Below are 23,230 nucleotides of genomic sequence, written 5' to 3' on the forward strand. Positions count from 1 at the left end.
AACTAGTGTGTCCTTGAAGTCCAAACAAAGGCACTGTAAGCGCACCTCTTTTTCCTATTTCCACTGAATAGAAAAACCTCTCCACCAAGATGGAATTGGCAATGTGGATGAAGCTGCCCTTTTAAAAGTTAATTATTTTTGCCTATTTAAAACAAATTGTATTTTTTATGATCTGATGACTAGCCACTCTCACTTTGTATTCAGTAAATATCGGTACTCAAGGTGTAGTGGGAAGTAGCCCTTGAGAGTAAAAGAAGATAAAATGTTTTCAGATATCAGTAATCGAGGTGGGAATATAATGTACTCGCGCTTGGTTTTGAGTGCAGTCTAAGTTTTCCTTTGAATTTAGTTATTATCCACTCACACCCGTCAAACTTTTGAAGTCTAGACAGTTGGATACTTGCATCTTTTCAATAATGAAAATCCTTGTATGATTGTATCTCTTTTTTGTAGATACCCAGTGGAATGTTTGGCAGTAGTGGAGCAGCACAAACCCGGGCCATGCAGCAGCAGCAGCAGCCTCCTCAGCCACCAGTGCCACCTCTCAGCTCCTCCCAGCCTAGTCTACGTGCTCAAGTGCCTCAGTTTCTCTCCCCTCAGGTAGGGAAACACGCCCTTTTCGCACGTTGTATTTGTTCCATGGGCCTCCTATGACTCCATAATTTATTAATTGAACCTTGTGAAGCTGGTCACTGAGAAATTGTAGTTCTAGTTTTATAATGTGAAATACAGTTTATCATCTCAAATTGAAAATGCCAATCTCTTATCTTGCAAATACTCTAATGTGAAAATCCCCTCAGGTTGCGATATTTTTTCCACATCTTTGTTGATAACTTTTGAAATCTATTTGTTTACACTTCCCAACCTAGAATCTCAGTAATAAGCTTGACATGCTCTTGGCGTAACTTTTGGCTTTGCAAGGGTCTTCATCCTATTGTGCACATGTGGCAGTGACTAATTTAATCTTGCCTGAAGGTTCTCTTATGTTCCATTGTTTTGATTTGCACCGACTAAATTGTCATCTCTGTTTCCTTTCTCTGTGTTCTTCCCTTCCCTGCAGGTCCAAGCACAGCTCTTGCAGTTTGCAGCAAAAAACATTGGTCTGAACCCTGCACTTTTAACCTCACCAATAAACCCTCAACAGATGACCCTGTTATACCAACTTCAGCAACTGCAAATGGTGAGGTTCCATTTGTCTTTGCTTTGTAATTTGCAGCGAAGCTTGGTCTTGGACTTTGTCAAGAGCCTCTTGTCTAAATGGAAGCCAGAATCGTTTTATTTTAGTTCTAATCAGAGGCAAAGTGTATAATGAATATAAAGTCTATATTTGGTAATGCATGAATACCAGACTAATATAACCTAATATTTAAATGATTCTAAACAGTCAAATTTCTCTCATTTCAGGCGTACCAGCGTTTACAAATCCAGCAGCAGATGATGCAGGCGCAACGCAATGTTTCCGGCCCCATTCGACAACAAGAGCAGCAAGTGAGTGAATGAATTAATCATTTCAGCCCTTCAAAATGTGATCAAGAAAGGTCATTCTGTCTGACTGTGTGACAACATGTGAGTGCTCACTCAAAACATTCTGACAACACTTAAATTTATTTTTTTTATCACCTGGTAAGATAACAACACAGGAAGCCTTGTATACTTACAACAGCAGTGGCCAAAACATTTATACATCTGCGTGAGAACATGTTACTTGTCATTGAATGTGTGCCAATAGCGCCTCCTTTTTCACAACAGGAAAGAGGGTTTGTTCTCTTTTTTTCAGAAGTTGGGTTTTCTTTTCTCACTGATAGACAGGATTGTTTTTATGAACAACCATTCATTTCACATTTAACTAAATGCTATAAATCAATTAGCACGCAAATTTTATTTCACTGTGATTTGTTGCTTTATATTTTTCCTTCTTTTACCACTGTGTAATTTGTTAAAAGTAAACTTTGCCAAAGAGGGCACGAAAAGCAAGAAACCTTGTTAATATGAGTACCCCTCTCGTTTCTCTCAGGTTGCACGTACAATCACCAACATGCAGCAGCAGATCCAGCAGCACCAGCGTCAGCTGTACCAGGCGCTGCTGATGAAGCAGCAGCAACTTCCTTCTCATTCCTCTTCTTCCTCGTCCTCCTCCGCTGGTCTGCATCCCCCTGGTGGCCCTCCCGGAGGCCCTGGCTCCGGCAAATCATCCCTGGACCCTTTCACAGGCCCACACCAGGCTCCGGGCCTCGCCGACACACTGCACACCAAAGAGCTGCCGTCATCGCCCAACACCTACAGCACCTACCCTCTCTGTGAGTTTGGAACAGTTACATGTCCACTTTTACTCAGACTGTTAAATGTTTAGGGAATTTCACAACAGTTGAAGTTTACAAGTGAATTGCTCAAGGATGTATATGAGCGGTGGTCTTGTTTTATGTGCAGCTGGACTGAATCCAAACATGAATGTAAACTGCATGGAGGTTGGGGGTCTCTCCCTGAAGGAGCCCCCTCAGCCCCAGTCCCGCCTGTCCCAGTGGACACACTCCAACGCCATGGACAACCTCTCTGGCAACTCTTCAAATTTGGAGAACAACCTCAATAAACATGGTAAATAGCAGAAAATTAGAGCCAAATGCACACAAAATAGTATTCAGCTAACAGTGTATGACTTTCACTCTGACCATTTCATATGTTCTACATGAATACATTCTTACACCTTTCACAATTATTCTCCATTGCTGTTTCACATGGCCATACGTCAAAGTGTCAGTTCCACATTTTAGGCTTCTGAGGAAGTCAGGATGTGACTCTACATTTATTTCTTGGGTATTTATTCATAGTAGATAGGTGTGATTGTGGTCTATGAAAACACTGTTCCTGTTCACATCACACATGAATATTGTTGTCAAACTGCAAAGCAAAATAAACAAACAAAAAACTTCCATACATCAGTCATCCTTTCTATTTCAACACTGGGAGAAAACATTTGACTTTTTACAACCACACACATGCATGCGTTTCACATACATAGTGCATCACAATTCCTTCGTGAAAATCTCAGCCACAAATACTTCATTATATGAATCCATTCAAACTTCTGCTATAAACAAAAGTGGTGACCATCTTAAGAGTCATTGGTAGAAATACAAACTTTTGATATCAATCGGCACAGAGATCAAATTAAAGCTGATATTACAAACAGAGATAAGTTCAAGAAGAGAGTACATATACGGGTTTTTGTTTTTTGTTTTTTATCTTGGAAATGTTACATATTTTATATTGTGTCTGTTTTCGTGCTTAGTCACTTAGGCCTCTTTCTGTATTCTAGGTGCCATATCTGCTGCCTCTTCCCTGGGTCCCCCTGGGAAGCCTCCTCAGCTGGAGGACTCGTACAGCCCTTACAATCTAATCTCCAGCTCTGAGTCCCCCACCAGCCCCCTCGTGCCCCCTGACAGCTGGGGTCAGGGCAAGAGCCCCAACGAAAAGATTTCCAACGGGAACAACATTAACTGGCCCCCAGGTGAGGAGGAGGAGGAGGGCGGAGAAGTGTTGATGCCTCTTCACATACAGACGAGTTTTTATGTTGCTCCATTAGCTCTTTTTACATATGTTCACTTTAGAATTCTGAATGTTGCCATTTGTAATGGGTGGATATCTCAATTCCCACAAATGCTCCGACTGTTTAAACTTTAACTTTGCATTTGTTTGAGTAACTCTTCACTCTGTTTTTCTGTGTGACAGAGTTTTGCCCAGGGGTGCCATGGAAGGGTCTTCAGAACATTGACCCTGAGAATGACCCCAACATGACCCCGGGCAGCGTCCCCAGTGGTCCCACCATCAACACCAACATCCACGACGTCAACCGATACCTGCTGCGAGACAGGAATGGAGGTATGAAAAGACACACAATCTTCATTATCATTTAGAGTCGGTAACTCAACCAAATGTTTCCATCACCACGACAACCCCAAACCCCGTCAGTATATTCTTGTTCAGATGCATACAATACATAACCTCTTTTGCTTTTTTTTATGTCTCATTCACAACACGACCTCCAGCCACCTCCCCTGCTTCTCCATTTCAGAACGGCTCTCTGCCTCCAACCAGCAGTGACTGGATAGTCAGTGGTTCCTCTAGCTCTTTCAGTCTGTCATCCTTTGATGGAGACAGCTCAGGTACACAGCCAGAGCACCATGTGTGGAACTGCCAAACTTCTCCCCAGCCTTATGAGACCCCTTACCCGTAGTTGAGCCCTGACGCCACACTGTGCATTTATTCAGTTTAACCCCTGATCTCTATATCTACCATCTTCTCTTACCCTGGCCACGCCTAAGCCTGTTGTGTCCGTGCTTTTACCTAAACCTAGATACTACTTCCTTTGTCCCGGGAAAAAAAACAAGCCTCACCCATCTGATCCTGACCTCAGTACACGCTCACTGTGCTGTGTGTTTACCAGTGCCTCCCAATTCATCAAGTGTGTACTCCTTATGATTGTCATTTCTGATGCAACTTCGAAAGCTGCATTCGAAAGCTATCATTTCTGTGTTTGTGTTATGTAAATTCTCAGGGGGAATGCAGAGTTTAGTCAACGTGAGAAACCCTCTTTTAATCAGAAATATATGAAATTCTTTTAAAAGAAGAATTGCTTTTTGAGAAGCCAATGAATGTTTTTGTCACCACGTATTTATATTCAGTCCCCTTTTCAGTGTGGGCTTCATTTTGTTAAAACAAATCAATAAATGTTCAGATTTTTCTACATTATAACATACATTCTAAACTTGGAGATCAACTGCTTGTGTTGGTGTTGGCTTCAATGCTTTATACTTTGGAATTTTACTCCATGTAATCGAACTTAAACATCATAACCTTTCTCTTTCTCCTTTTGTGAAGGTAAACTGTCTGACATGAAGTCCACCTGGTCTCCGGGGCCCATCTCTCAAAGCCAGGGTTCTCTTTCTCACGAGCTGTGGAAAGTCCCTCAGGGGCCACGCAGCAACGCGGCCCCATCCCGCCCCCCACCAGGCCTCACCAACAACAAGCCCTCCTCCACCTGGGGCGGCAACTCCCTGGGTCTGAGTCAAGGCTGGAGTGGGTCATACGCCTCTGGTGAGCACTCATATTGACGAGAAGCTGCAAATAAAAGTGGTGTAAAATGATCTGAGCCACAAACTGCAAACCTTTAATTGAATCGTTCAATTTTCAGCTCAACAGACTTTTGCTCTCATGAAATATTTTATTCATCAAGTGAAAACTTTTTTACGATTTGATTCAAGCTCCCTCACTTGTCTTCTTCAATGGTTCACTGTTCCTCCAGGTCTTAGTTTTTCCATTACGTCCCGCACGGTGGATATGTAAATGGTGAATAGACTTTAGTTATATCACGCATTTTAGTGCTTAAGCAGTCTCAACTGATCAAACACTTTCATCTATTAGCAGACACTCATTCAAAAACTCATCTGCGATGGTTCTGCGTCTTGCCCAAGGATAGTAGAAAGCACTGTGAGATGAGAATTCAACCCCCAACTCTAGGATTGACTGACAAAGAGCTTCAGAGCCGAATAAATATCTTGATGATTGTCATTAGACTGATGTTTCCCGACATTTCTTCTCATATCCCCAGGAATGAGTTTTAAGTTCCCACACAGTGTTGTACAATCAATTTATCATCGACATGCACATCATTAGGAAGGAGAACCTTCTTTTTTTTTTTTTTTTACCCAGCTCAGGGGCGCTGGAGCCGTCTGTATTTACCGTGGCATCATGAGATTATAATCTGAATTACTTTAAGTTGAGAGAACAAAAAGTCAAGGATATCTCTTAAGAACATGCGCTTCTTACACTACAGGTATAAGATGCACAGATATCACTGTCAAAGTATTTCACCCCAGTCACACACAAGGTGTATAGGCGTGGTTGTGTTCACCGTGGTGACTCTGTTCAAAACACTCACTGTTCAGATGCTGCTGAGCACACCCTGCTAAACTGACATCCTGAGGTTTACCGGCTCTGCGAGAAGCCACATTCGAAAGCACCTCATTATGTGACCGTGAGCCCTTGTTTTGACATGACATTTCTACATTCATGCAGCAGAGTGAGAACCCCTTTCAGCCACGTCGACATGAAATGTGGGTGGAAGCAGATCAGATCAGTAGAAGGTGTCATGTTTTCTTCTTGCAGTTGAACTTTATGTCTTCACACCCGAAGCTTTCAGGTCTTCTTGGAAAAGTGTCACATTGGTTGGAAAAACATCTGATACACAGATAAACATTGTGAGGAGAAAAATGTCACCCCGCCTTGTCTCGATGCTTTTGAACTGAGGTGGTTGTCAGGCTTGAATTGAACGGTGACTGACAATAAGCATAAACGGAGCAATCTGTGGTGGTGTTTTCCAAAGAAACTTTTTTTTCACTTGACATGCTTCCTTTGTTTGTCCTATTTCAGAGGGAACCACGTGGAGTACCGACAGCTCCAACAGGACCAGCAGCTGGCTGGTGCTGAGGAATCTCACCCCACAAGTGAGTAAAACAGTTTTTTTAATCTTCGACGGGGTTTTTGAATGAATGAATGCTTTATTTCGGTTAAAAAAATAAAATAAAAACAAAATCATGTTTTTACAAAATAAACTTTGTGAGCAGAAACAGTGATCCCATGACAGGGCTGATTGTGGATGTCATGTCCATTTCGAACACTCAAATTTAAAGCATTTGACATAGAAAAGCTAGTCTCTAAAGCCATTGGATGTTTTAAACGTGCAGGTTTTAGCACAATCAACAAAATTGTATCGAGATTATAGGCAATACCTGCAAGTAGTGTGTGAAGTTGCACCTTTAAGTAACAATCCATATTCTGTCTTTCCTGCCTGTTTCAGATTGATGGTTCAACTCTGCGAACCCTGTGCATGCAGCACGGCCCCCTGATCACATTCCATCTCAACCTGACACAGGGGAACGCTGTGGTGCGCTACAGCTCGAAGGACGAGGCTGCTAAGGCCCAGAAGTCCCTGCACATGTAAGCAGCAACGAAATATTCTTCTATTTTTCTTTTTTGTTTTATTTTTGGTCTCTGTTGCCTTCAACCTCATGAAGTATAGCAGTTTTAATAGGGTTTGAAAATGGAGAACACAACCAGCGGATCAGATGTTCCTGGTTTCTTGTTAGTGTTTTCCCACTTCACTTCTTTAAATTAGAGCAAATGATGATGTTTTTGTGTCTGGACAGTTGCATGAAGAGGAAGTGGAGGGTCATGGTTGATTTTAACAATACAGTCATGATTATCAACCGCTCATCAAAGGGAAAACACTAGAACTGAGCTTTTGATGGGAACACTCGCTATATTTTTGTTTGGATACGTCCTTGATTTTGCTGAGCTAATAGTGCCAGCCACCGCTCCTGGTTGCCGTAGCAACAACATGCAGAAAGGCGTGTGACCCACTTTATCAGGAGCACACTAAAGTGTAAAAAAATGGATGAAGCACCGAGAAAACAATGTGCCCTGTGTGTGTGTGTGTTGGTGTTGATTGAGAAACCATGCTGGTTTCTTTTTTTCAGGTGTGTGCTCGGAAACACCACAATCCTGGCAGAGTTTGCCGGTGAGGAGGAGGTGAACCGCTTCTTTGCACAAGGCCAGTCTCTGGGAGCAAACACCACGAGCTGGCAGGCCAACTCGGCACCCAATCAAAACCGGATGGGCGGAGCAGCGCAGTCCCACTCGATTGGCCAGTGGAGCAGCGGCGGCGGCAAGGCCAGCGGAGGCGACTTGCTGTGGGGCGGCGTGCCCCAGTACTCCAGCCTATGGGGGCCGCCTGGCGGAGAGGACGCCCGTGTGATCGGGAGCCCGACACCCATCAACACCCTGCTGCCTGGAGATCTGCTGAGTGGGGAATCCATGTAGGATGACGCCACCATACACTAACCAACCAGCCCACCACCACCGTGTCATGTAAGCCATTGGTGGCCAGTGGGATGGGGTTTAAAACTAGAAGAAGAAAAGAGTCAATATAAACAGGAGCAAAACCCAAGCAAATCATGTGGCGATAATCAGTTTCAATTAGAACTGTTCTGAACTGTGAATTGTGAATCAGAAGGCTGTGGTTCCTCCCACACAGACTGCAGTCCTCAGTCCTTCTGCTTTACTTTAGTCCGTTTCCATTTGGTTTATGTTTTAAGGAGAAAAACAACTCTTTTTTTTTTTTTCCTTCCCTTTTCGTATTTTTGAAATGCATTATACAAAAGAAACCGAAAGGAGACACGACACAAAGAAACCTTTGAAGTGTTTTGAGTTTTTCCATAAGTATACATGACATTCTGTGTGAAGTGTTTTTAGGAGAAGCAATCAAAGCTGCCATCTGAGACTTTCCTTTTCCCTCCAAAAAGAAAAAAAAAAACAAATACAAATCATCCCAAAATAAGACTTAAAACAACCATTCCCAGCATATTCATGGCCAATGATGTTGTTCAAAGACCTTTACTAGTTATGTTAATGTTTGTTTCTCAGCACTAATATTAGCCTTAAGTGCTCTCTGGCCCAGGTCCTTCCCAAGCCACCTTTTTTAGTTTGTTTTATAACTGATGAAATAGCTGAAATCTTGCACAGTTTCACCTCTGAGCCAGCAAGTGGTACAGGAAACGACTGGTGACCAACTCTGTCACTGGGCAGTAAGACTGCCTGGCCATGTGACTGGCACTACCAATCATTTGCTTTTCATTTGTCTCAAAAGCGATCGGCACCGGCTCTCGTGTGTTCCTTTTTTTTTTTTTCCCTAAATCCAAGCAAAACCTTTGGGGGACGTCACAACATATAAGCTGAGAGAAGATTAATTGCCAATCTTGGCTGCATGTCTGTTTCTGTGTGTCCGGTGGCACCGAATCATCTGCAAGTCCAGATCATTCTGTTCACCTTCAAACTCTGAATCTGGTCGCTTACTGGTGCTTTGTTAAAAAAAAAAAAATGTTATTGTCCCGTTTGTTATGAAGCCCAGCGGACCTTGCTGGTTCGCTTTTTTTTTTTTTCTCTCTCTCTGAGTAACAAAAAAAACCCCCAACCTCTTATTTACTTTCATGTGACAGTTACATTGTGCAATATTCTCCACAGACCTTTCTTCCGTCCATGCTCGATGTCCATTGGAGTTTGTCAACCCCCCCCACCCCTCCTTTTTTTTTTGTGGATTGATTTTGTTTTTTTGGATTGTTGCTGATTTCAGCAAAAAAAGAAAAGATGTTGGAACTTCAAAAAAAAACAAAAAAAACCTAAACAAAAAAAAAAAAACATACCCCTTTTCAAAACTTTGGATTCCCTCCAGGCTGCCAGTCCCCCCTGAAACTGTTGGGAAAACTCTGCAAAGAGGAAGAAGCAGCTTGTTGAACTGTGCGCGCAGCAGCAAACTGAACTGAAGAGGGACTCTGGGTCCACGACAAGGCACACTTCCTCTCTGCGTGCCACAGCCACACCCAACAGAGACTGAAACCGCGGGGGGATCGGATGGTCCTGGGTATCTGGCACAATACCAAATAAGAGGGGTTTCTCCTAATGCAGTAGACCTACGAGTGTTCCTTGCGTTTGGTACTGTACAAACAGAAGAGACTAAGACTTTTATAAATTCAAAGGGTTTTATCATAGCACTTATGAAGAGCAAATCGCTTCAACTGCAATCCAATAAATCAAAAAAGGAGCAGGAAAAAAAAAAAGAACTTAGGAAACGACAACAGAAAAATGGCTGCTCCTCGATGTACTGTATCTATTCCGTGGAAATGTGTCTGGTGTTGGTCCTCTGGTAGCAGGATGAAGGGAAACAAAAACTGAATTGTACTATTGAACTTTGGGGAAAAACTGCAGTCTCTTTTTTTTTTTTTGTCCTCCTTCAAACTACATCAAAGTGAATATCACTGTTACTCCAAAATCGTTCGCCTTGTTGTGTTTGGAGGCACTTAGACTTGCAAACGTCAGCTGTCTCTGACACCCGCTGGCCAGTCCATCGGTGGGTGGGTGGGTGAGTGGGGGTGGGATGGGTGGAGTGTCCACTGAGTGCCTCTTTGCTGTGGTCCTCTGGGTGGCGGGCGGCAGCGCAGCACTTCCTCCTGGGCTCCACTTGAGACCCCCACCCCCACCCCCACCCCTCCCCCTCAGTCTGGTGAGAAAAACAAAGCTTCTCCTCAACTGCCCAATCACGGCACCTCCGACGGGGGCGAGACCACCAACGCTCGACCCTGCCGTCGACTTGCCCTCCGCCAACTCCGCCGCCCGCCCACCCACCCACTCCTTTCCCACCATCTCTGTTCTTTGACGCAAAGATCACTTTAGCTGGAAGATGTAATAGTCATATTTCTGGAATTTCTGCCAGTGTACTTTGTATTTTTTTGGGAAAAGGTCATTTGACTATTTTTTTTTTTTTTCCAATGCGTGTTATATTGTTGTTTTTGTCTACATGCAGTGGTCTACAAATTTACTGGCTGCTGAACTAGCCCTTCACTGTTCATATGCAGAAACACTTTGGTCAGAGGTGCCTCTGTATGTTCATCCTGTGTATTGAATGCAAAACGAGGATCAATACTACAGACCGTTATTGATTGTCTATTTGTTTTGAACTGATCATGCTTTTGTGTTTGACAGTATTCTGTAGTACTTCCAGGTAGTACCTTGAGATGTGTAAAAAGAAAGAAAAAAAAAAAAAAGCTATCTCAGACGGGGATGTGAGTGTTTGTTGCTCCAAGCTGCTCCGCCTGCCCGCAGGCTGTCCCCCCCTCGCCCTTTTGTCTAGCTGCTACGCTAAAAACCTCCCCCCCTCCACCCTCCCCCTGCTCCTCCACCTCCACCAGACCCAGTAGCCCTCCCCTGACCAGGCACCAACAGGCCCTCGTATCTGTTTCTATGCAAAGACTAGAGGCTGGGGCCACTTTACAGCACGCCAAACCTGACTGGGGACTGAGCACTCCTCCCCCAGAGCTTGGCAGACCCAACAATTGTTCCCGTGCACGCTCCGGTCAGCACTCCGAAAACCGGCCGCAGTTTCCGTAAAGTCAGGCGAAGCCACCAGAACACTGTCGTATGCTAAAGTCACAACACTTTATCAAAGGTCGGCCTTTCTCTCTGCGCTGAAGACACTTCTGTCCAGCTTGATCTCAGGGTAGGGGAGTTGATGATACCAAGTATGAGATGCAGCTCTCCGTATCGGTCCTTTCTACTGTGAGAGCAAAGTCTTAAATTGAAGATGACGGCCATCCGAGCAACAAAATGTACAGACCTCATGCCTCGAAATTGAATCCGTACTCGAGGGGAAATCGGCTCGGAATGAATCCTTTTTTCCCAGCAGATGGCCTATTGTTACTGTTTAGGGGAACATTATTGCATGTAGAAGATGCCAATGTGTTGTGCCAATATAAAATTGTCTGTGTCATACTGTATACTTGGAGCACTCGTGTTCCCCGTCCGGAGGAGCTTTTGATAACCTTTGCAGAAGGCGCAGCGGGGGACAGGAGGGATCAAACAAAAGGGTGGCAGCATCACACCCTGAAACGACTGAGAGTTTATTTGTTTTTGTTTAGTTTTTAACACTCTTGTGGGGAACGCCTCACGCTAAGGAGGAAAATCTTTACTCAGTTGGGGGTTCCAGTTTGCTACAGTGCACAGTTGATGATGGGTAATCCCGGGTACATATTTTTTTAAAACCAAAAATGAAATTGCATTTTAACATCATTTTTATGAAGTTTGACATAAAAATCGTAAAAAATGCTTAAAAAATCTAAATGGACAAAAAAAAAATCTATAATATGTTAAAAGCTCTGCACTTCTAGCTGAAATGTCTCCAGTCATCAGCCTCTACTACCACCATCTAACGGAGTAGGGTGGTGGCCGGGGTGCCTTTTTTTGTGGATGCTGTATTTATCTCGTTTTTATGTTTGTGTCCCGCTCAAAGCGGGCCCACTGAACTGTACATTTCCACAGACCCAGATGGCTTTGGGCCCACTGTATCAGCCTCACTCTCTCACTCTGCATCAGCAGGGAGGCGAGAGGCACATTTCAAGAGGTACAAAGTCTTAAAAAGAAACGATTACAAAAAATTACTACAAAAAAAAAAAAAAAAAAAAAAATCAAGAAAAACGGGAAAAGGCTACCTTTCAGGACTCCCGGTCCTGCAGCACACGAGCAAAAATCACTATTGCCTGTTTCTGTAACTGCCTTTGATCCAAGCTCAGACAGACCCAATAGCCGAGGACCTCCCAGCATCCTGTACGAACTGGAGAACCCTGACGGTGAAGGGGGTTTCCCATGCTGCACCAGCATCGAGAGGCTCTCCTCTCTACAGCTCTGTTCTAGATCACAGTATATATATGTCTACGCTACATACACATATATATACTGCCAGTACGGTGTGTGGTATCACCTCTCCAGACTTCTTGGATCGTAAACCTCTCAAACATTTTTTATTTGTATTTTTTTTTTTTTTTTTCGTTTTGGAAAACGTCTCGGTTTGATACAACTGAAAAATGAGCAATATGTATTTTCCCCTGCAAATAAGTGATACAAAGGAAAGAATTTGGGTCGGGTGTAAACTGATACTTGATTGACTGAAAGCTGCGCCTTTCTACCACGGAGTTGGATATGCACGTTCTGGTCTTTTCGATGGCATACTGCAGTACTCTGAAGCCTCCTGTACTGTACTATGTGTGTGTATTTGTTTTGTCGACGAGCCTGTCTAAAAGCCCAACGCCAATCGCCTGGCTCCATGCATACTTCACCCAGTTGATGGAGAATAAAAAGAAGAAAAAAAATCTCAGACATATCAAAACAAGACAAAATATGGAACAAAAATACTTGAATCATGGAGCGCCAATAAACATAATGTGAAGTCGGTTAGTTTGTTTTGTTTGTTCTCTCCATCTGACAGGTACACTTCGGGGCTTTTTTGAAAGTATCAGATATGTATTGCATTAAGTTACCAATACAGAATTGTTGGAGTTTAAAGATTAAAAAGTCATCTTAGACGTGTGCTTGAAAGTCAGATGAGTGTGTGTGTGTGTGTGTGTGCCGGGCATGTGGCCTGCTATTCTGTTCCACTCAGTATGTTCTATTTGTGTGTCCATTTTTTTTGATCGTTTCATTTGTTATCGTTCCGTCAAAAACTATTCTGACGGACATTTGTTCTCTTCTAACGTTGCACTGAGTGTCTTCTATCCCTCACTCAGCTAATCGTAGGTTAAAAAGTACGGAGGGGTGATGGTGACAATTCATGTGTACATGTTTACTCAAGGACTTCTTTTTTTTTTTTTTATTCATTCTATCTGTAAAACGTTTATCTACCTTATAGTGGCTTTTAATGTGGATTAATCCAGAAAAAAAAAACAAGGATTATCAGTGAGTATTGCACCATTTTGTTCAATAATGTACAAAAAAAAAGAAGAAAAAAGAAAAAAAAAACAGAAAAAAATGTTTATAAAAACTTTTAAAAAAATGATTTTTAAAAAAAAAAAAAAAAAAGGAAAAACAAAGAATTGTGGCCATAGCTAGCTGTAGAAGGACTAGTAATCCCGACGTTAACTTCATAGGAAGGGAGAAAGTGTGGGAGGTGAGTTTGTTACAAAACTCATTTCAGAGGTGCCTATCTTCTGTTTTGGTTTCGCTGTCGTTTACAAACATTTCACTTGTCTGAAGTTCAAGGAAATAGGAAATTATAACAGGAATGTGTTTCCATGGTGGTTGTTTTTTTTTTTTTGTTTTTTTAAAGACAAATTTAATCTACCATCAAACATGGACATTAAAGAATCTTTGCAAAATGAAGATTTATGCTACTTTCAGAACTCTGGGATTGATCAGTGTTTCATTCACCTTTCAAGTTTTGATTTCCATGTGGTTAAGACGATCTGTATGTACCGAGTTGTGGGTTTTTTCGTTATGTTCTGTGTGATACTGCGACGCAGTTTTGCTCACTATCTTGCACACTCATTAAAGATGTGGATTAATGTCTCAGGAAGGCCAGGGTTCCAGATACCAACTCCATCATTTCTAAGTTTGTTTGTTTGGGGTGGAAAAAAAAACAACACAAAAACAAAAAGAAACTATTGAACTCCAAGCAAGCACTGAAGTTTGAGTTTAACAGAATATAGAGAGTACCATTGTTTCTTTAAAAACAAAACAAAAAAAAAAAATGTTTGTAGCAAGTTACATATTTACCAAATAAGACTGAGAATCAACTTTGAGAAAAGTGGAACGCTTTACATGTGAAATCTAAGTAGAAATTGCTTTACATTTTAAACAATGATCAATGGTTTGATTGTGGAAGAAGAAGAAAAAAGATGAGAAAAATGCATTTGTATGTTTGTTTGTTTTTTTGACTTGTTTCCTTCCTGTAGTTCAGGAGCATCATGCAAGACTTTGTTTGTTTTGAAATCATCTCTCCTGTTGATCATGCCTGTTCCTGTGACGCCATGATGGTGTTTTATGTTCAGAGGCAGGTGGAAGTGGAGGAATGAAGCTGGGGGTTTTGTTTTTTTCCAAGGATCATGATCTATGCACAAGTGGGAGGGACGAGTCGCCGCAGCCCGTCTGTTGACTCACACTCTGGGGTTCAGGGTTAGATGTAGGGTTGTGATTTTTTTTCATTTTTTTTTTTATTCCTCTTTATTTCAGCTCGAAATGTTTTCCATTCTCGCCCCCCTTCCTCCCCCCACTACCACCATCATCTAATGTTTTAGTAAATCGTTACATTGCGTCATCAAGCTGTGTAATCCTTAACGAATGAGCGCTTATCCTTCTGCTAAAGCACTGTGGGTTGTACTGACAAAAAAGCCCATGACTTTAAGGCTGTCTGTTTTTTAAATTGGGGGGGGAGGGGGTGGGGGGGGTGGTGGGGGGGGGGGGGGGGGGGGGGAGTACTTTGCCTTTGCCTTTCTTTACTTTGGGAAAAAAGAAAAAAAAAAAACACAAAAAAAATATTAAGGAAAAATGTCTGTAACTGAAATACAAAGTTGTGGCTTTTAATGTTGTTCTTTTTTTTCTCCTCATAGAATGTGATTGTTAAAGACATGCACCGGAAAAAAAATGTTTCCATGAGTTTATGGAGCTTCTTTCGGACTATATTAATAAATTACACATTTTCTTGGCTGTTACTGGCTGTCTTGTCACTCTTGTTCTTTCTTTTTTTTTTATTCTTTATTCCTCAATCTTTTACAAGGTGTTTTTTTTTTATTTTTATATATACTAAGTTGTTCCAAAGGTGAAAGTGAGGCGAGGGGGCGATGCGCAGTAACAGCGCTTCATTAGAATGTTTTCAGCGCCTGAAGACGGAGCCTGTCTAGAGCCAAAGCGTCGATCAATTTTTTTTTATGTCGCCGATGAAATACTGACGTCTTTGATCGTGGCTTTTAATCTGTAGTCTTGTGTTGAAGAAGGGAATCGGGTTAATGGACGTTTGATTTCGTACGGCCACAGACGGCTTGAGATTATTTTCTGACCGCTGTGCAGAGGTACATTGATGTACAGTTCTTACTCTCACACACTGAAGTGGTGGTTTAATAAAATCCATGTAGACGTTAAGATGTTGAACCATGGGAACTAGAAACAGCTAAAAAAAATGAATGAAATGAGAAAATGTTCTGATCAAGACAATAGGAGTATTTGGATTTCTTTAGGCGTCCTGTATGCTCTGTGCCAGTGGCTTTTTGTTAATAAAATACTTAATGCTGTTGTACTTCTGCAACAAATCACTGACACGATGCGAGTGCTTGTCACACATTTGTTTCATGAGCTTTTCAGAGTCGTCAAAAACAGAAATATTGACCTGATGTTGAAAGGCATGACGTGATCTTTGAACAAAAGGGGCAGAAACAGTCACCTGTTGCAGCCTCGAGCCATGAAGTCAAATAAACCCAGTCAATCTGGCACTTATAACACCAAATTCTGACTTTATTTGGAACAATTCAACATTTAAAAATAAAACAAAAAACTTTGTTCTTCCTGCGTCCCGAGCATTGGCCTGTTATTGCCTTTATAACCGCAGTGAACGATGATTGAAAATAGAAAAATAATTCACCACAAGCAGAACAAGAGGATTGGAGCTGCTGTAATATGCTGAAGAAACCCGTGTCACTGTAAGTCCCATGAGGTTGAGACAGACCTCACTTGAGGCCTCCACTGGGACTTTCATAATGGTTCTCGGGGCAGGATTTCTTCACCGGGCAGTTCCTGTACTCGGTGGACTCCATTTCCTCCAGATGGCGAGAGGCGGGTTTGCGGCCGTGCTGCTGCTGCTGCTGCTGCTGCACCCCGACCATCTCTTCGTAGATGGGCGCCTGAGGGTGTGTCTTGACACTGCGGCGAGCTTTGCCCTGACAGTCGGCGAGGGAAACAAATCAGTGAGTGGAACAAACAGAGTTTACGCACACTCCCAGTTTCCTGTGTTAAAATCAGAGATTTGCACATCCGTCTTCAGACGGGGTCTTGATTTGAATTAAGAATTTGAAATTTTTACTTGACATGTCGCTTGGAGGGAAAAAAAATTTAAAAAATAGAATGAATTTACTAAAACACAAAAAAAGTGCAGTTTGAATTTTGCTGCTTTTCTCATAGATGTTTTTTAGAAATAAAAGCTTAATGAAACCAGTGTGGTTTTGTGGTGAAGAAGCTTCCAGCACCATCTCTACAAACAGGTGCTGTAAGCCCCCACCCCCCACCCCCCAGTTAAAGGCTCCTCACTTTCCAGACGAGCGCACATCCGACGAAGAGGAGCAGGAGGAAGAGGACGGCCACGGCTGAGGACAGGGCGTACAGCAGGGAAGAGTAGCTGGGGCAGCCGCACTGACCCGCTGTGGAGAAACAAACATGGAGTGCCACAGGGTGAGACTCGTCACTGCGCCCAGCATCGTTCATTCATCTCTCTGTCATGGCCGCCCCGCAGCAACACCCTGACACCTTTCTGTGACAGACAAACTTCCTTCCCCCTCGAATACGGTTATTTTGAGGCGACCGCAGCGAACATAGGAAGCAAACACTTCACTTTGCAGTAACAGCTTCACACCTCGAACAAGCAGCTTAAAAACTGCGTTCTCATCTTTCTCTCATATTAACCTCTGTTGGATTTTGAACTAAAATAAAATGACTAAAAAGCTCATCATTGGAGTTCTTTGAAGTCATAGATTTACCTTTTGGTAGAATCCATGACTTCATCATCATTTTGAAGGTCAAATTCAAATTTGTGGCACCGGAAATGTTTAGTTCGTGAAATAAGGTAAAAAAAAAAGTTTTCATTTGGTTGCATGGTCATACTGAAGTAATTACAAAGAATTGATAGATTGAGAAATTCAAATGATAAATGGCTTAGGTCCACTTGCACCAGTTAACACCTTGAATTATCAAAAAACCGATGTGTTCCTTCATTTCACCATCACACATGTGAAAATAAAAGCTGCAGGGATGTATTTCTTCATGGTTATAAAGGATCAACCAGCAGAGCAGGACTCAAGTTTTCAATGAATCCATCAATGTATCCGGCTCCACACAACAACACTTAGTAATAAGTTGAACCGCTGACACGACCAACTGATTCACTGATGGAAGAACATATGTTGAATGCCACCAAACACGTGATTGGAATTACTTTAAAGTTAAAGACTTGAGTCACTTTAATACTTTATTTATTTATCTGTTACTTCTTCTTTCTTTTTTCTTTTTTTTTGCTGGCGTTGTTCTGTCGTTGTTGTTTTTTGTTTGTTTGTGTTTTTATTTAATTTTTTGTTTTGTTGTTGCACCCACATGTCCGAAATGAACGTGAAAAAATATATGTATTATTAATTAAGACATATAATTAGGATAGAATAGGGGTAGGGCTAGATAAGCAAGTTGCTTGTCCATATTCCTTTTCGAACAGCTCAGTGTACACTATTATTGTGATTGATGAGTCGTCGTCGTCGTCATGATCATTGTCCCGAGTATTAATAAGATTAATATTGTATTTATTTACCATGTTTTCTTTCGTTACTATGCTCATATTATTATTGGTACTGATGTATCATTGTATTTCAATTTTATTATCATTGTTATTTTCTTTTTTTTAAATGTTCAAAACAAAGATATATATACCATATACCAAGTTTCATTGTTTTATAACTAATGAGACAAATTAAAATGATAATATGCCCTAATGAATAAGGGAACTTTTTTTTAATCCTATTCTTATTCTATTTACACACAACACAGTCGTTTTTTAAAGGACTCTTAACTCCTGGCTAAAAAGGGCTCCAAAATAAGGAACAATAACAAAAGAAAATACTAAAACTACAACAATTTTGAAAAACTGCTAAAACAGCTTAAAAAATAAAATGACTAGAATTTCTACAATAAAAGCTTAGAAATGGAAAGAAAACATGCAAACCAGGTTACAACAGCTTAAGTGTAAAAATGCTGACAGAAATTGGGTGAAACCAATAAAATCCAGTACAAAACAGCTGAAAAAGGAATGAAACGTTTACCATCCATTGAAAATAAAAGTTCAGAAATGGAACATAAGATTCACTTTTTGTACGTATATCAAAACTATAAATGTGAACCTTTTTGAGCTCATGAGCCTAATTTTAAATCTCCGTCATGCTTTGCAGCTCCAGTTCAATTTGATTTGTTGCAAAGTGACAAAAACGGCTTATTTGGTCTTAAAGGAACTGCAGAACTCGGGTCTATTTCAACTGCAATGAGAGACAAGTGGAGTTACTCCCCCTGCCTACGATACAGCTAATACAGCCCCCCCCCCCCCCCCCCGTTATCAGTTATTCACACATCAACAGTTCAACAGCTAAAGCCAACAAAAGAAAAAAAAGGAAAGACAAAAAGTGGAACACTGCTGTTGTGCAACAGAGAGAAAGCACGTGTTTCACAGTGTTTGTTAGGAGCAGCTTTGTTAGTGGAGGCCACAAACCTCCTGACAGATCCGTCACAACGACACATCGTGAGGAGGAAGAAGCAAACGCCCAGCGAGTGTGACAGGGAGGTGTTTTTTTGTTTTTTTTTTATCGATGGTGGAGCCCCCACTGCAACCCACCTTGAACAGAAACAAAGAACACCCGCCTTCCCAGAGCGGCGCCGGCGTCCGGCCTGCCGGGCAGCAGCAGCTGGCAGCTGTAGAGGGCGCTGTCTTCCGGCTGCAGCTGCTGCAGGGTCAGGTTGTAGTCGAGGCCCCCGGGGCCGGGGGCCGAGGTCAGGTGGACCCTGCCGGCGGAGAACCCGGTGGGGGAGGTCCGCTTGGAGTGGTAGAGCACCTCCACCGGGGACCGACCCTTCTGCCGCTTCAGGCTCACCCCCTCCACCGCCAGGCCTCCGCCATGCGGGGGGACGCAGGGGAGCACGGCTGAGCCCCCAACACACGTCTCTACCAGCTCCAGGTCCACTGATCCAGACACATCTCCACAGGGCAAAGGGAATAACACTGATGTCATGGACTCCACATCATTTGGACAAAGGGGGTTTCAGATGGGCTCTTGGGGGGGATCAAATTGATAGTAAACATTCAGGAGCCTTCACCTTAAAAGCAATGGTTTTGTCAACAATGAAGAATAAAACATTAATCTTCTGTATAAGAAACCTAATTCAGTATAAACAGATTTCATGTGATAATTTCCTCTGAGATACTTTCTGCTCAGTGTGGAACAAATTGCTGGACACTCCATTATAATTCGTTTTTTTTTAAAAAGGAGGCAGGGTGAACTGATTCCTACGTGCACAGTAGCACCAGCCATTCAATACGGCCTCCACCACCTAAATCTACGCCTCTGTATTTGTATCATACAGCCGTTGCTGTACCGGGGTAACATTTCTGGAATAAATTCCTGGAATAATCCCAAAGCTGAATGTTGTTGGTGGAATCAAAATGTGATCAGTACAAAACCCCAAAACTTCAAATAAAGTGCATTTCACCCCAAAATGTAATTCTAACCTAGGGGGGCCCCACGGGCCACAAATGCTTTTAAAAGAAACCTAAAAATGTACCTTTTTTAAAAAGCATTTTCCTAAATGTCTTTTATGGTTCTAGTACGCCACTAAGACAACAAGATAACCTTTACATTTTAACAGTTTTTTTTACTTTCCTTCTAAATTTTATATCAGTTTTTACTTTGTAGCATTTTGAGATTGCTTAAACATAGTGTTACAAATAAAAACTATTATTATGATTATTATGATTATTATTATTATTATTAATGGTCATATAATTTAGAGTTTTCATTATTATGATTATAGCCAGTGTTTTACAGTGTCTAAATACATTGGAATATTTAAAAAGATCAATAACTGATAACAGTAATTGAACCTTGGAAATCAATCGGAAAAATACAGCGCATCATGCAGGCGGTGTGAGGGAAAGTTTTAGCAAACACTGTGATCAGATGTGAAAAAGATCAATCAGTTATCATGAAACTGCGGTGAAAAATACTGAAAGTAGAGCGCGTCATTCTAGTTTTATTGTGAGGATCAAACAGCTGAAGCTGCTTCCTGATGAGCCCCGTTGACCTTCTGCTTGATGTTAGTTTACAAACAGAGCAATAACACCATCAGATTCATGTGTTGGTGCACAAGGTGTAAAGACGTGTTTGTAATACTCTAACAACAGGAATGTTTGAAGTTCACACTTTGAGTCCAGACTTTTTGCTTTATATATTGTACTAAACTAAGTATATATTTGTAATATATTATTTCAGTTGAATGTAAATCAGCGTAACCTCGAATATGAAAGAGACTGTGACAAAACATCAGAACGATGTCTTATAGACACTTTTTGTGACGTGTTGCTGTTATTGTACCAACGAAGGCTGCCAAGTTTTCAATCTCCCTGCACGCTTTGTCTCGCAATACTAGTTTCCCCCTCAAGGTGGTGTGTTGAGTCACGCAAAGAAGCAGCTGGAGGAATAGTTACACAACAATAAGTGAAGCTCCTGACTCCTGAAAAGTGATCGACAGGACAAGCAGGTAAAGTGAAGCCAGTCTAAACCACTGCAACCACCCAGCAACAAAACAAACAACAACACGTTTTTACTGGATTTGACTGCTTGTCAAGGGATTTCTTCTTTAATTTTTGTCCTCAATTATAACAACCACTCTTGGTGTATATTTAAACAGTTTTCCTTGTTAACTGGGTGAATTCTGAAGGCACTCGCACATTAGCGATCCACATCTTTATCATTGTTATTCTGACTTCTTCTCCTGCAATCTTTAACCGATTTCAACGGGTTCAAACATCAAAAACTTGCAGCTTGTTCATGAGATGAGTGCTGTGCTGTGTGTGTTTTTTCATATCTTCCACCCTTTCTGAATCAGTTTCACCTCATCAAAGGAGATCAGCTTTATTCAGCCTTCACACTTCGCATTTTCTTTCTTCTGAAAACTTGTTTTATCTTAAATCACCAGATCCTACTATCTTACTAACCTGCATTGAAGGTGCTGGATGAATACTAATCATCATCATCATCATCGTTGGTTGGTTGACTCACCTTCTCTCTGACCACATGAATAAAGGCCACACACACTAATATTTAGCGTTTATATTAGGAAACGGTTCAAAACGTAGTGTGAAAGCGACGACCTGTGGTTCAGAGGCTCTGACCTGACTGAGCACCGGGGGAACGTTCACCTCAGACCAGCGAAACCTCCACAAGTACTTTCAGTTGGCGTAATAAATAAATAAATAAATAAATAAATAAATAAATAAATAAATAAATAAATAAATAAATAAATAAATAAATAAACAAACAAACAAACACTCACCTGCGCTCACATGGAGAAAGTATTCAGTCAGTCCACGCACACGTTCGTCCTCTGACGACGGTCTGGACACGATGAAGTCGCAGTGGTAGCGGTCGGTGTCGGTGACCCGGAGCTGGGAGACGGTGACGTTCAGAGAGTGGAGGCTCGGGTCTCCGCTCACGCTGGTGCGCTCCTTGTCGGCCTGGTTGTCCGCGTGGAACTCCTCCCCGGTGTACTTGAAGAGCATCTCGCCGGGACGCAGCCAGCTGCGCATCAGGTAAACCCCAACGGGAGGCGGGTTCCTCGGGTCAACCACACAGGGCAGAACCGCGGACTCTCCCTCATGGCGCTCGATGAACACAATGTCACCGCACGCTGCAGGGGGAACCGACATGAACTGAGTTGGGGCGGGGGGGGGGGTTACGGGTGTTGGAGCGAAATCAAAAGCATCATTGTGTGTGTTTCATTCTCAAGTCAGAGAAGTCTGACAATGGTTGGATCAACTTAATTGAATTGCTTTATTTTGGTAACATCGAAACTAAAGTCAATGAATTAGATTAAGTTTGATGAACTTCATTCATTACCAATTAAGTAGGCGCAACAATTCCCAACTACTTTTTTCTTTTTTTCAATATCGCAAAAGAGGGAAAAAATACAATTATGGCAGCATTGCGCATGAAAAAATATTCACATTTATGGTATTCTTTCAAATATGATCTCACATAAGACAGCGAAAGTTCCTCAATTTAACACACTATCAGATTGCACCCCCCCCCCCCCCCCCCCCCCCCCCCCCCAAAAAAAAGACTCCCTCCACTAATGAGCTTCAGTTCCCTGCTGCAGGATGGAACTCACCAAAGCCGGAGTGTGTGACGAGCAGAGCGCACAGCCAGGCCAGGCACCACTCAGACATGTTCACCGTCACTGACAAGAAGCTCCAGAGGGAAGTCGCTGCGATCATGATTTTCATCACTTGAGAGGTGGGTGTCAAAATATTTGGTTAACAGTAAATGAAACCAAGAGGAACTCCCTGAAGCCCCACCTTCAAACCCCAAGGCGCACACGACAGGAAGCAACACACTCACCCACGCTGGCTGGATCAGCTGCTTCTTTTGAGTTGAGAAAGTGGTGGTGGAGGAGCAGAGCCGAGGCCTGATGGTCGAGCAGCACCATCACCTGCTCAGTCTGAGCCTCGGTCGACTCGTTTCACTTGACTTCACTGACTGAGTTTCACACACTTTGACAACATATTTCTGCAAATGAAATGTCTTTGGTACATCCCAGAGGAAATAATGCTGGCAGGATGTGTGTGAACAGGATGTGTGTGTGCTTTGTGATTACAATACGCATCAGTGGAGCATCAGCTTTTGTTTCCTTGTAGTCTACTGAGTAGATTGTACTATATGTACAATATGAGGTGATGGTGTACCTTGCAAAGCTTTGCTGTGGAATAGACTTAAACCTGGGTCCCCACATCCAAGGGAGCCTGATCCAACCCGATGGGCCACCAGAAATACTCTTTTGAAACATCGAT

At 42.2% G+C, this 23,230-nt stretch overlaps 2 protein-coding genes across 4 annotated transcripts in view; one reads left to right on the forward strand and one right to left on the reverse strand.

The window, feature by feature from the left end:
* The window catches only part of tnrc6c2 (trinucleotide repeat containing adaptor 6C2), a 45,250-nt gene extending 36,039 nt beyond the window's left edge, over positions 1–9,211 (forward strand). Inside the window, exons 11-21 of the mRNA XM_080464257.1 lie at positions 454–600; positions 1,061–1,180; positions 1,405–1,488; positions 2,015–2,297; positions 2,428–2,592; positions 3,314–3,505; positions 3,727–3,876; positions 4,876–5,091; positions 6,427–6,500; positions 6,854–6,993; positions 7,533–9,211. Coding sequence (XP_080320383.1) covers positions 454–600; positions 1,061–1,180; positions 1,405–1,488; positions 2,015–2,297; positions 2,428–2,592; positions 3,314–3,505; positions 3,727–3,876; positions 4,876–5,091; positions 6,427–6,500; positions 6,854–6,993; positions 7,533–7,875 — 1,914 coding nt within the window. The 3' untranslated portion in view covers positions 7,876–9,211. The remainder of the gene's footprint in view (positions 1–453; positions 601–1,060; positions 1,181–1,404; positions 1,489–2,014; positions 2,298–2,427; positions 2,593–3,313; positions 3,506–3,726; positions 3,877–4,875; positions 5,092–6,426; positions 6,501–6,853; positions 6,994–7,532) is intronic.
* A 6,485-nt stretch (positions 9,212–15,696) lies between these two features.
* On the reverse strand, positions 15,697–23,050 carry cd7al (cd7 antigen-like). Of its 3 annotated transcripts, none has more exons than XM_080464258.1 (6): positions 22,782–23,050; positions 22,552–22,668; positions 21,718–22,071; positions 19,004–19,363; positions 16,669–16,778; positions 15,697–16,301 (listed from the first exon to the last, which is right to left on the reverse strand). In XM_080464258.1, the coding sequence occupies exons 1-6, from the start codon at positions 22,867–22,869 to the stop codon at positions 16,092–16,094; spliced, it is 1,239 nt and encodes a 412-aa protein (XP_080320384.1). In that variant the 5' UTR covers positions 22,870–23,050; the 3' UTR covers positions 15,697–16,091. The 3 variants fall into 3 exon arrangements, with proteins under 3 accessions (XP_080320384.1, XP_080320385.1, XP_080320386.1); XM_080464259.1 differs by having other exon boundaries at positions 22,552–22,647; positions 22,782–22,953; XM_080464260.1 differs by lacking the exon at positions 22,782–23,050 and having other exon boundaries at positions 15,853–16,301; positions 21,718–22,093; positions 22,552–22,622.
* Between the last annotated feature and the right edge of the window lie 180 nt (positions 23,051–23,230).

This window comes from Lipophrys pholis (assembly GCF_963383615.2).
Source record: "Lipophrys pholis genome assembly, chromosome: 5".
Classification (NCBI taxonomy): domain Eukaryota; kingdom Metazoa; phylum Chordata; class Actinopteri; order Blenniiformes; family Blenniidae; genus Lipophrys; species Lipophrys pholis.

What these genes read in the sequence shown, in the direction of transcription:
- cd7al (XM_080464258.1), bottom strand. Translation starts at nt 22,869, where the DNA reads ATGGTGCTGCTCGACCATCAGGCCTCGGCTCTGCTCCTCCACCACCAC. An exon ending in CGTCACACACTCCGGCTTTG is followed by an intron (nt 22,072 to 22,551) that starts GTGAGTTCCATC and finishes TTCCCCCTGCAG; the next exon opens with CGTGCGGTGACATTGTGTTC. An exon ending in GATGTGCGCTCGTCTGGAAA is followed by an intron (nt 16,302 to 16,668) that starts GTGAGGAGCCTT and finishes GCCGACTGTCAG; the next exon opens with GGCAAAGCTCGCCGCAGTGT.